The sequence below is a fragment of the Euprymna scolopes genome, chromosome 23 (genome assembly GCF_053919585.1).
Source record: "Euprymna scolopes isolate OS-2025 chromosome 23, ASM5391958v1, whole genome shotgun sequence".
NCBI lineage: Eukaryota > Metazoa > Mollusca > Cephalopoda > Sepiida > Sepiolidae > Euprymna > Euprymna scolopes.
In genome coordinates, this window is record NC_136504.1 from 37647196 (window position 1) to 37660185 (window position 12990).

The following is a 12990-nucleotide window of genomic DNA, read 5'->3' on the forward strand; positions in this document are numbered from 1 at the left end:
TCCGACGCCATATAAACTCCTTGATGTAAGCAATGTGCCTATTGTGCTGGAATAGGAAGTTGCATTACAATACGGTATCAAAACTGTAAATTGATGGAGACCACTAGACCAGCAAATGAAACGAAATGGGACAAAGAGTGCTCGATACGTTAGTAGAGCTAAATATGTTTTTAATGTTTCAACCCTGAGTGTATTTACTTAAATCATTACAAGTTGTTTCTATAGACGGGATAACAAATTATCCAGTCCATATCGTCAGACGATTTAAGCCAAAAATAAATAAATTAGGAAAATTTTTTTATTAGATATGGGTATTAAAAGCCACGAGTTGAAGTAATAGATAGGGAAGAGAGAGGGGGAGGAGAGAGAAAAATAAAATAAAGTAAAATAAAAATAATAAGGGGAATAAGGTAAGGAAAAAGTATATTTAAAAAAATTAAATTAAAATAAAATTAGAATTAAAAAAAGAGAGAAGGAAAGGAAGGAGATTGATATCAAGAAGAAGTTGTTTGTTAAAAAGGATTAAATGGAAAAGAAAAGGAAAATATGACAAAATAAGGAGAGGCGATAGAAAAGGATCTTCCGTTATTTATCCTTTTCTATTTCCTCTTATATCTTCCCTTTCTTTTTTACTTCATCCCTTTTAACAAACAACTTCTTGACATCTTCAATCTCCTTCCTTTTTTTCTCTCTTTTTTAATTCTAATTTTATTCTAATTTAATTTATTCAGATATACTTTTTCTTTACCGACTAACGCCTTCTTTCTCTCCCCCTCCCCTCCTCTCTTTCTATCCATTACTCCAACTCTTGGTTTTTTTAATTTTGAATTAGGTCCGATTCGTTGAGCTGTGCCGTCAAATGTTGAACCGTCCGGATTTGGAAATGGTCCTGTTGTCATAACTTGGATCGGTAGAGAGCATGAGTTGTACAGTGGCGCATCTCCGATTTCGCTCGTTGAACATTGTGTCACTTTTAGACATGATAGAAGGCTCTTGGGAGTTGTACATAATTGGCCTACTAGTAAATGGTCTACAATAAAAAAAGAAAAAAAAAGAAAACCGGTTTTCATCAAACGGAAATGGAATCATGCCATCCTTTTATGGCAACAATTTTGTCGTTTCACCCTGTATGTGACATATTCTTTAGTTTAACCACCACTCTCCCCATATCTATATCTCCTTTAATAACCTTTGTGTCAATTCAACATTTACGATTTTGTGGAAAATTGTTTGAGATTTTTTTTTTTTTTTTTGTAGCCAGATTTCTAACCCGGCTTTTCACCTTTACTTTGTAACCTTCAACATTCTTTTATTTCACCAAGCTCAAGGATCTGTATGGAATTTTAAACGGAACCTTTTATTTAAATCACTGGGGTAGCATGTGCAAGGACCCGTGGTGTAGCAGATAAACTACTAAGAAAATTTAAATTTAAAGTGACATCTTTCTGGGGGTTGAAGGTTCAATCCCAGTGTATACTGTATAGATTAAATAAAGGGTTTCGTTCGAAATTTCGTAGATTGTCGAGTTCGACAAAAATATTCCTGAATTCAACCAAATACATATGAAAGCGAGTGGTGGTTACAACGGCTAAAACGTTGTGAGAATGATAATCAAGATGAGAACAGTAGTGCAAAGAATTTAAATAATACAAATTATCAATCTTCGTCTGAAAAATTCAGAAATATAATATATTAAATTTCAAATTCATACTTTATCACTATAGATTTTTGATGATTTTTTTCTTTAGTTTTTGTTTGAAGTCTAGAAACGTGGAAACCGAGAACGATGAAATAGAACTAACAGAGAATGAAGCAAATGAAGTAAATAAAATAATAAAATAATGAACGACGAAAAAACAAAGCTCCCATCGTTAAAGAACCAAGAGCAGAAGAAACTAAAAACAGAAACAGAGAAGGTTAACAAGCTCCTCCCACATATCCCAACAAATACAATCAAAGACTTAAACAACCTGATTTACGCAGGCGCCAAAATGGTAAGTATGAATCTCAAATCAGAAAAACAACCGGGGACAAGCAGACCGACAAAACCTAGATAGGAAATAAGACTAGAAACCCAAATACACAAACATAAAAAAGAAACCAAAAAGATCAACAGGAAGAAAGCAATGTGGAGAAAACGCAATATTGGAAATGTAACTGACAGGGAGAGGCTAAACAAGAAACATGAAGAACTGGACCAAAAAATAAAAGCAAAAGAAGCGAGATTGAGACGATATAGATATAAATCTGAACAATGAAAATAAGCAGAACATTTGAAACTAATGAAAGCCAATTCTACCAAAATGTGAACGGAGGAAAAACAAAAACAGAACAACCAAATCCGACAGAAACAAAACTCTACTGGAGTAAAATATGGGGAGAGCGACGAGATCACAATAGAAATACCGAATGGCTGAAAGACATAAAAGAAGAGTTAGAACAAATAGAAGAAGGAACAGTGAATGAAATCAACAAGGAAACCCTAAAGAAAACCATAGGAAAAATGGCAAACTGGAGAGCACCAGGGCACGACAGGATACATGCATACTGGTTAAAAAAAAATTCACAACCTTAAACGAAAGGCTAGCCCAAAACCTGAGAAGATGTATACAGGAAGCAAGCGTACCAGACTGGATGACAAAAGGCAGAACCACACTGCTACAGAGGGACACGGAGAAAGGAACCGTCCCTAGCAACTATAGGCCAATCACATGCTTACCAACTATGTGGAAGATGCTGACAGCGCAACTGAGGGAACAAATCTATCACTCCCTGCATAACCGTGGACTCATCCCCGAGGAGCAGAAAGGATGCCAAAAAGGAAAAAGAGGAACACATGACCTGCTACATATAGATCAAAAGATCCTAAAGGAGGTAAAAAGGAGGAGAAAGAATTTAGCCATGGCATGGATCGACTACAAAAAAGCGTACGAGAGGATCCCCCAAGTATGGATAATAGAATGCATAAAAATGTATAAAATACTAAGTGGGATCACCAACGTAATAGAAAATGCAATGAAAACATGGAGACTGGAATTGACAGCCGATGGACAACACATAACAGAAATTAACATACAAAGAGGAATCTTTCAAGGAGACTCACTATCACCACTACTGTTCATCATAGCCATGATGCCCTTGAACACTATTCTGAGAAAGTGCCAAGCCGAATACAAGTTCTGCAATACACAGGAAAAAATTAACCACCTGATGTACATGGACGAACTAAAACTATTTGCAAGGACCGAAAAGGAGCTAGAGACACTAATCAACACTACCAGAATCTTCAGCCAAGATATCCAAATGGAATTTGAAATGGAGAAATGCGCACAACTAGTTATAAGAAAGGGAAAACTGGAAACGACAGAAGGCATGGAACTACTCAACCAAACAGAAATTAGGGCACTAGGGGAACAAAAAGACTATAATTACTTGGGAATTCTGGAAGCGAACACCATCAGAGCAACAGAAATGAAGGAGAAAATTAGAAAGGAATACCTCAGGAGAACAAGAAAACTCCTGGAAACGAAATTATATAGCAGAAACCTAATAAAAGGTATAAATACATGGGCAGTATCGCTAGTAAGATACTCTGGACCGTTTATAGGATGGACAAAAGAAGAACTGAGACAACTCGACCAGAAAACCAGGAAACTCATGGCCATGCATAATGCACTACACCCAAAGGACGATACTGACAGACTCTACGTGAAAAGGAAAGATGGCGGGAGAGGACTGATCTGTAGAGAAGACTGTGTGAAGGATGCGACAAGAAGAACTAGAAAAATACATAATGCAAAACACTGAAAGGATAATTATGGTAGCGAGAGACACCGAAAAAAACAACAAAGTAGAAAACAGAGAGACAAACAACAAAACAAGAAAAGAGAAATGGGAAGAGAAACAACTCCACGGAAGATTCATAAGAATGACAAAAGATGAGAATAACAAAAACACCTGGACATGGATGCGAAAAGGACATATAAACCGAGAAACAGAATCTCTAATAACTGCAGCACAAGATAACTCGATAAGAACCAACCATATCAAAGCAAGGATCGATAAAACACAAGAAAACAGCAAATGCAGACTATGTGGACAGAGAGACGAAATGATAGACCATATAGTAAGTGAATGCAGCAAACTGGCCCAAAAGGAACACAAAACCAGGCATGACCAAGTGGGGAGGACGGTGCACTGGGAATTATGCGAACGACTGCATTTTGAGCGTACAGACAAATGGTACAAGCATAAACCCACAACAGCACTCGAAAACGAGAACCACAAAATCCTATGAGACATGAACATACAGACGGACACACCCATCCAAGCAAGAAGACAAAATGTCGTAATAATTAACAAGAAAGAAAAATCCTGTCAAATCGTAGACTTTTCTGTCCCAGCTGACCACAGGGTGAGTATGAAAGAAAAGGAGAAACGAAGAAAATACACAGAGCTAGCCAGAGAATTAAAAGGGATTTGGATGATGAAGAAAATCAAAATAGTACCGGTAATAGTAGGAGCACTAGGAACAATTCCGAAAAACTTCGAAAAAAGAATGGCAGAAATTGGAATCAGAGGAATAACTGCAAAAATACAATGCCTAACGATAAAGAAAACGACTGAAATATTAAGGAAACCCCTAGAATGTGGAGAATAACACAAGACAATATAACAAAGAAGTGTTACAGGGAATGAAGAACGCCGAAGCTGCATATCAACAAGCTCTACACCACCATCATGCATCCCCTCATTGTCTCATCACCGTTCCCCCTCCCCAATAAAAAAGTGATACCAAAGAGCCGAAAAGGATCAAGGAGGATGGAAAGACCGAGGAGAGAGCGCTGACAAGCGCAAAGAGAACTGGGATCGTGGGGAGGCTTAGTGCCACTCAAATTCCAGTACAAACCAATGGCCACTACCAGCAAGAAATCAATGGTATGAGGCTGTTGCGATGACACAGATTTATCTGCAAGTGCTATCGAAGGAGGTGAAGAGAGCTGGAAGTCTTGCGAGACTTGTTGTCACTCAGCTTCCAGAGAACACCACAGGTCTCCAAACCGATCGTTTGTTGACGTGTGTAAAAACTCCATGTGATCCAATAATAATAATAATATTTTACTAAAAACGTTATTTTTTTGTTCGTTTGTTTATTCTTAAAGAAAGTTTATTTTGTGTCTACAGTTAATGCTTATTTTATTTCTACGATTAAATATCTTTCAACTTTAAAATTTCTAATTTCTCGCTTAAACATAACGTATAAGGATCGTCTAACTACCTTCTGAGACAATAAAAGATATGAGAAAACGTATTTAAAATAACTGCCATCTTAAGGGCGTAATCCTGATCAAGTTGATAGCAATATGGACTGGCGACCTGAATATACTCGGCCCCATCACACAACTTTCACTTGACCTGCAACAAAGCTGTATCATGCTTACACATACGAAATTAATTTTTACTATCAGATATTAAAAAGAAAACGTGAAAAAGTGTTCTTACTTTGAAGTGTCGGCTGTTCTGGAACTTGCCTTTCCCAACTGGCATCAAAATTGACATCAAGTGATCCGTGTCCGTATTGTTCTGGATAAGTGTAATGATATTAAGACCTTGTCTCCACCTGAAATCGACAATCGTCATTATTATTATTTACTCACTAGGAGTAGTCACACAAGCCATCATCAAAGATTGCTCTTTGAGAACTTCGATAATTTTTCCAAAAGAATTTGCATTATCGCAACAGCCACTTACCATTGATTTCTCATTGGCAGTGCCTATTGGTCTTCACTGGAATGTGTGTGGCAATAAGCCTCACCAAGGTCCCAGTCCTCTTTGCACTTAACCAGCAGGGGTCTAGCTAGTGCTTTCTCTCTCCGGTCTTTCCGTCCTCCTTGACTCTCCTCACTTATATAGTATGAACCCAGTGTAGGATGGCACACACAAAAGAAAACAAAAAAGAGGGCGCGGTATCTCACAATTATATCGTTTCAGTTTTCGTGATGTTCCTTTGTATTTTACATCTGTAGCCGTTTCCGTGTGTCAAGTTTCTGTTTGTAGCTTATGTGTGCTATTCTCAATATTTAAGAGTTTTCCCTAATATCTCTGCAGTTTTCATTATTTTTATCCGTTATATCTTCTCAGTTATCCCTCTGATTCCAATCTTTCCCATTCATTTTTCAGTATTGTTCCCAGTACTCCTATTATTAGTGGTGTCATTATGTCTTTCTTCATTTTACAAATCCTTTTGAGTTCTCTGTCGAGTGTATTTGCTCCACGTCTCCGTCTACTTGATCTTCACTCTGTTGACTGCTGGAATGGCAAAAATCTATAATCTGGCAGGACTTTTCCGTCTTGTTAACTATTATGATATCCGGTCTTCTTGCTTGGATGGATTTATCCGTTTGTATATTCAATTCCCATAGCATCTTGTGGCTTTAATTTTCGAGTACTACTGCTGGTTTGTGTTTGTACCATTTGTATGGTTGTTCAAGATGCAGTCGTCTGCACAATTGCCAGTGTACTGCCTTCCCCACTTGATCGTGTCTATTTTTATGTTCTTTTTTTAGCTACTTTGCTGCATTCACTTATTATGTGGTTTATTGTTTCGTCTTTTTGTTCGCAGAGTCTGCATTATTATTATTATTATTATTATTATTATTATTATTATTATTATTATTATTATTATTGTTATTATTCGCTAATAGTTATCACACAGGCTAACATCAAGAATTTTCTTTAAAAACAACCTGTACTGTTCTCTGGAGTCTGTGTGACAACAAGTTTCCTCATATTTCCAGTTCTTTCCACCTCTTTCGATAACCTTTGCATTATCGCAACAGCTGTTTAGCATTGATTCATCACTGGGCGACAATTGGTCTTCATGTGAATTTGAGCGATAATAAACCTCTCTAAGACTTTCCACACTTATCCAGTGGAGGTCTGGTTAATGCTTTCTCTTCTCTTCTTTCCATCCTCATCAACCCTGCTCGACTATTTAGTGTGGTGCCAGTTGATACCGACATTTTTTTAGGTGCGGGTGCTTACAATTATAGTTTCAGTTTTCTTTATTTCATGTGGCGTTTCTTTGTGTTTTAATTCTTGTAATCTGTATCAAGATGCAGTTGTCGGCATAATTGCCAGTGTACTGCCTTCCCTTACTTGATCTTGTCTATTCTTGTATTCTTTTGGGGCTAGTTTACTGCATTCGCTTATTATGTGGTTTATTGTTTCGTCTCTTTATCCACTGAGTCTGCATGTGTTGTTTTTTCGTGTCTTGTCGATCTTTGCTTTCATGTGGTTGGTTCTAATGGCGTTGTCTTGTGCAGTTGTTATTAGAGATCTAGTTTCTCTTGTCCTTTTCGTAGCCATGTGCCATTTTTTTTTTCTAGTCTTATCTTTTACCTCTCTGTTTTCTGCTTTGTTTATTTCGTCAATGTCACTTGCTACAGCAATTATCCTTTCTGTGTTCAGTATTAAGTATTGTTCTAATTCTTCTTTTATGTCATTCACACAGTATTCTATACAAACCAGCTCTCTTCCTCCGTCTTTCCTTTTAACATAGAGTCAGTGGGCATAATCTTTTGAGTGTATTATTATTATCATTATTATTATTATTATTATTATTATTATTATTATTATTATTATTATTGTTGTTGTTGTTATTGTTGTTATTGTTGTTGTTGCTATTATTACTATTATTTGTATTATTACTATTATTATTGTTATTATTACTATTATTATTTGTATTGTTATTATTATTGTTGTTGTTGTTGTTATTGTTGCTGTTGCAATTATTACTATTATTTGTATTATTATTATTATTATTATTATTATTATTATCATTGTTGTTGTTGTTATTGTTGTTGTTGCAATTATTACTATTATTATTATTTGTTTTATTATTGTTGGTGTTATTATTATTACTATTATTATTGTTGTTGCTGTTGTTGTTGTTGTTGCAATTATTACTATTATAATTTGCATTATTATTATTATTATTATTATTATTATTATTATTATTATTATTAATCACTACGCAATAATTGTCTTGCACATGTTCGCATGTTTTATGTTTCTGTTTTTTTTCCGGCCAACAGTAACAGAATTATTATTATTGTTGTTGTTGTTGCTGTTGTTGTTGTTATTGTTACTATTATTTGTATTATAATTGTTGTTGTTGCTATTATTACTATTATTACTTGTATTGCTATAATTATTATTATTATTATTGCTGTTGTTGTTATTGTTGTTGTTGCTATTTATATTTGTATTATTATTGTTGTTGTTGTTGTTATTATTACTATTATTTTTTGTATTGTTATTATCATTGTTGTATTGTTGTTTTTGTTGTTGTTGTTATTATTACTATTATCATTTGTATTATCATTATTATTATTATTATTATTATTATTATTAGGCAATAATCTGTGGTGTTCGGTTGGCATCATATTTTGTAGTGTATTATTATTATTATTATTATTATTATTATAATTATTATTATAATCATTATTATTATTATTATTATTATTATTATTATTATTATTATTAACGAGGAATTTTCTTGCACATATTCGGATGTTTTATGTTTCTGTTTTTGTGTACATTTTTTCCGGCCAACAGTAACACCAGCGGCGAAGTTTTAAAAAATAGCAGATGAAACAAGTAAGCGTTTCTAACTGAAATTATAATTTGAACCTTAAATTCACGTTAAACGAGGAATTGTCTTGCACATATTCGGATGTTTTATGTTTCTGTTTTTGTGTACATTTATTCCAGCCATCAGCAACATCATCAGAGGAGTTTTTAAAATATAGCAGAAGGAAAAACAAAAACAAAAACAAACTAAGCGTTTCTAACTGAAATTATAATTTGAACCTTAAATTCACGGTTAAACGAGGAATTTCCTTTCACATGTTCGGATGTTTTATGGTTCTGTTTTGTGTACATTTTTTCTGGCCATCCGCCACATCATCAGCGGAGTTTAAAAAAAAAGAAAAAATAGCAGACGAACAAAGTAAGCGTTTCTAACTGAAATTATTATTATTATCATTACTGTCATTGTTCTTTTTCTTATTCCTATTCTTCTTATTATTTTATTATTATTATTATTATTAAATCATTTTTTTTACTTTATTGGTTATTACTATTATTACTATTATTATTACTACTAGTAGTAGTGGTGGTGGTGGTGGTAGTGGTGGTGGTATTTTTATTATTACGGTAGTTGTAATGGTAGGTGTTGTTTTTTGCTGTCATTGCTATTGTTGTTGTTGCTGTTATTATTATTACTACTACCGATATTAGTGTTACCATTATCATTGTAGATTTTATTTCTATTGTTGGTAGTGGTGGTAACGGTAATAGTAGTGGTGGTGGAGGAGGAGAAAGGTCAGGAGGGGATCTTTGCCCTTGGTGCGGAACCCTCCTAGGGATGATGTCTCGATAAAAGTATCGGTGATGGTGTAACCTAAATTTTACTCACCCCATTTATAGGAGAATGTCAAATCAAAATATTGGAAATAACGACCTGAATGAGGCTGGAACATGTTGCGATGGTCTTAAGTTCGGTAGATGTCCCATTGGTCAACAGGATGGGTCCTGTTGTCAGCGTCCAACTGTTCGAATTTCTGAGGATGTCGCTGGATATAGGGGGACTGAGAATGGCCTGAGACATTCGTGTTGGAACAGGAAATGTCAAAAAACCATGGACGGATGAGGAAAGAAGAGTACTGTGGGAATGCTTTGTAAGAAGTGGAAGTACCAAATATGGTGGATATATCCGAAAAGTGAAGGAAGAATGGGAATCGAGAGGAGGAGGAGCTAGAAGTGTCGCGAGTTTGGTATCCCAGTTAAAACAAATTAAAAATATCAACCTACTTTCAGTGATTGCAAGAGAAGAGATTGAATGGGTGGTTAGGAATGAAATGAATAACGAAAGTAAAATTGATGAAACTAGCTCTGATGAGAGAGTGGAAGTGCAGAAGGAAAATGCAAGCGATGATGGGAGGCGGACAACTGAAGAGGAATGGAATCCTATGGTTAGGGGAAGTGATGAGATGGAGTTTGGAGTATATATCACAGAGATTCCAAGTATGAAAAGTAGTCATAGGCGGAAGTTGAAAAGCGAGATAAAAATAGTTCAAGGAGTAATTCACAACATCATAAGAAATAACATATCGATTACGAAACTTAACAGGCTTCTGTATGCAGCATCATACGTTATTGCGAATCGCCTTGGCTTATTACAGAAGAAAAAGTGAGAAATGAAGGATAGAAGGCCACACTGGCAGAGACGGCTTGAAGAAAATATTAAACGGTGGTGGAAAGACATTGGTAGAATCGAAGAAATAAGAAAAGGAGTTAAACTAGAACAGAAAGCTAAGGACGAGCTTGAAAGGAGGTATAGATTGCTGAAAAAGGGAACCATGACCGTTCTAACAATATTGAAAGAGAAGGTCCACACTGGTGGTATGAAAATTCGGAACTTTGTTGGAAAAAGTGTTGCGTTTCGGCAGAACAACCTTTTCCGGAACAATCAGTCTCAGCTGTATAAAGAATTAAATGGTAGTAAACAGGTGGGAAATAACAACACTCCAAATGCAAAAGATGCCAGGAAGTTCTGGGGTGGGATTTGGTCTGACGAAGGTCGATATAATAAGAAGGCTAGCTGGTTCGGAAAGGTCAGAGAAAGGCTATCAAAAATGCAGCAGATGAAGAACGTTGAAATAACCATCGATGACGTTACATACAAAGAATGACAAACTGGAAGGCACCTGGTCCAGATGGAGTGATGGGCTTCTGGTTTAAACAGTTTCCATGCCTTTATCCACCTATAGCTGCTGCCCTGCAAAGGGTTTTAGAGTCGGGAGATGTCCTTGATTGGCTTTTGAAGGGAAGGAACAACACTGATTAGGAAAGATCCTGCAAAAGGAACAGATGCTAATAATTATAGACCAATTACATGTCTGCCATTGATGTGGAAACTGTTGACTGGAATATTTGCGGAGAAAATTTATGAACATATTGAGAGTAATGGTGTTTTTCCTGACGAACAAAAGGGGTGGCAGAAAGGCTCGAGAGATACCAAAGAGCAACTACTAATTGATAAAGCATTAATGCAGGATGCGAAGAAGAAAAGGAATCTGAGTGTAGCATGGCTCGATTACAGAAAGGCTTATGACTTGGTTCCTCATTCATGGATACGTGAAACTATTGATGATGAAGGTTGCTGAGAATGTGGTAGGGCTTTTGGAGACAAGTATGGCTCAGTGGAAAACGGTGCTGACAGCAAACAGAGAGGAGGTGGGGCAGGTTGGCATTAAACGTGGGATATTTCAAGGAGATTCGTTATCGTCACTTCTTTTTGTAATGATAATGATGCCACTGAACATCCTCTTGAAGAGAGAAAAACTGGGGTATAACTTTGGATCAGGTGACAGGCGCCTCAACCATTTACTGTTTATGGATGATTTGAAAATATTTGGTAGAAATGAAAAGGAAATGGAGAGACTGGTAGAACTTGTGGGGACATACTCAGAAGATATTGGGATGGAGTTTGGGATTAGTAAATGTGTGGTGCTGGTGATGAAAAGGGGAGTAAAGGTTCATTCGAATGGAATAGTGCTGCCAAATGGAGAAATCATGAAAGAAATAGAAGATATAGGATATAAGTAGTTGGGAGTGTTGTAGAGATTAGGTATCATGAATAGAGAAATGAAGGACAAAGTCAGGAAGGAGTATCTTAGAAGAGTGAAACTAATTGCAAAGTCGAAACTGTATGGAGGAAACCTAATGAAAGCAGTGAATGCATGGGCAGTCAGTGTTTTGAGATACAGTGCGGGATTTTTGAATGACCTGACAAGGATTTGCATGCCATGGATATCAAAACAAGAAAAGTTTTAGCAATGTTTAGTATATTTCACATTCAAAGTAGCGTAGCAACGCTGTATCAAAAGAGGAAAGATGGTGGGAGAGGAATGAAAAGTGTAAAAGATTGTGTTAGAACCGAGATGTCGAAGGAGCGTGTGGCTAGAAGTGAGGAGTGGATGCTTAAGATTGTGGGCAATGAAGTGGAGAGCTGTGAGACCAAGGCTGATTATGTGAAACGTATGAATAGAGAAAGGGCAGAGGAACTGGCTAGGAAGAAAATGCATGGAAGGTTCTTCCAGGATATAGCAGAAGTGGCTGACAAAAGATCATGGCAATTGCTTAGAGCTGGGTATCTGGCTAAAAGTACTGAAGCTTTTTTTTGTGCAGCACAAGAGCAGGCATTAGGAACACGATTGTTCAAAAAAGTGGTTCTAGGAGAGGAAGTTGCTGCAGAATGCCGGATTTGTGGTAAGACCTCAGAGTCAATTGCACACCTTGCAGCAGGGTGTAGTGGACTGCCCCAGAGAGAGAGAGAGTACCGCAAAAGACACGATCGCATGAGACTCCGGATATATTGGAAGGTGTGTAAGAGGATTGGGGTGAAGTTTGCTGGAAAATGGTTCGAGGAGATACCTGATGAAGTGAGAACAAGTGAGGATGGCAAGGTAGAGGTATGGTGGGACAAAAGTGTCATAACGACTAAGCAATTGGAACATAATCGTCCGGATTTGGTCGTCATGAACAAGGTCTCAAAAAACAGGCAGATTGTAGACTTTTCAGTACCCTGGGACAAGAATGTGAGAGAGAAGTAGAATGAGAAGTGAAGCAATTATGCTCCATTGGCCTTGGAGATAAGGCGTATATACGGGGTTAAAACACAAATAATCTCGGTCGTAGTTGGTACCCTCGGAGTAGTATCAAGTGGTCTGGAAGGACAATTGAAAAAACTACAAATCCCTGATGTTTTAGGCGGCCTTCAGACCTCTGCAATTATAGGTACCACCAGCATCCTTAGGAAAACCCTTAATCTTTGAAGTTCCTGGTTTGAAGCCGGGATTAAGGGAAATCCTCTGGAAATGAATCCCATCTCTTTCCAGAGAGACGTTGATAAACGAAATCAGA

The 12990-nt window shown here is 36.6% G+C and overlaps 1 protein-coding gene across 6 annotated transcripts in view; it reads right to left on the bottom strand.

Moving 5' to 3' along the window:
* Positions 1-12990, bottom strand: part of LOC145245831 (uncharacterized) — a 201426-nt gene that overhangs the window by 11816 nt on the left and 176620 nt on the right. For 5 of the 6 annotated variants that reach the window (XM_080107479.1, XM_080107483.1, XM_080107481.1 and 2 more), the window contains exon 6: positions 5503-5620. The exons of the other annotated variant lie outside the window; for it this stretch is intronic. In XM_080107479.1, the coding sequence (XP_079963605.1) occupies positions 5503-5620 (118 nt within the window). The remainder of the gene's footprint in view (positions 1-5502; positions 5621-12990) is intronic. 6 annotated transcript variants of the gene reach the window in all.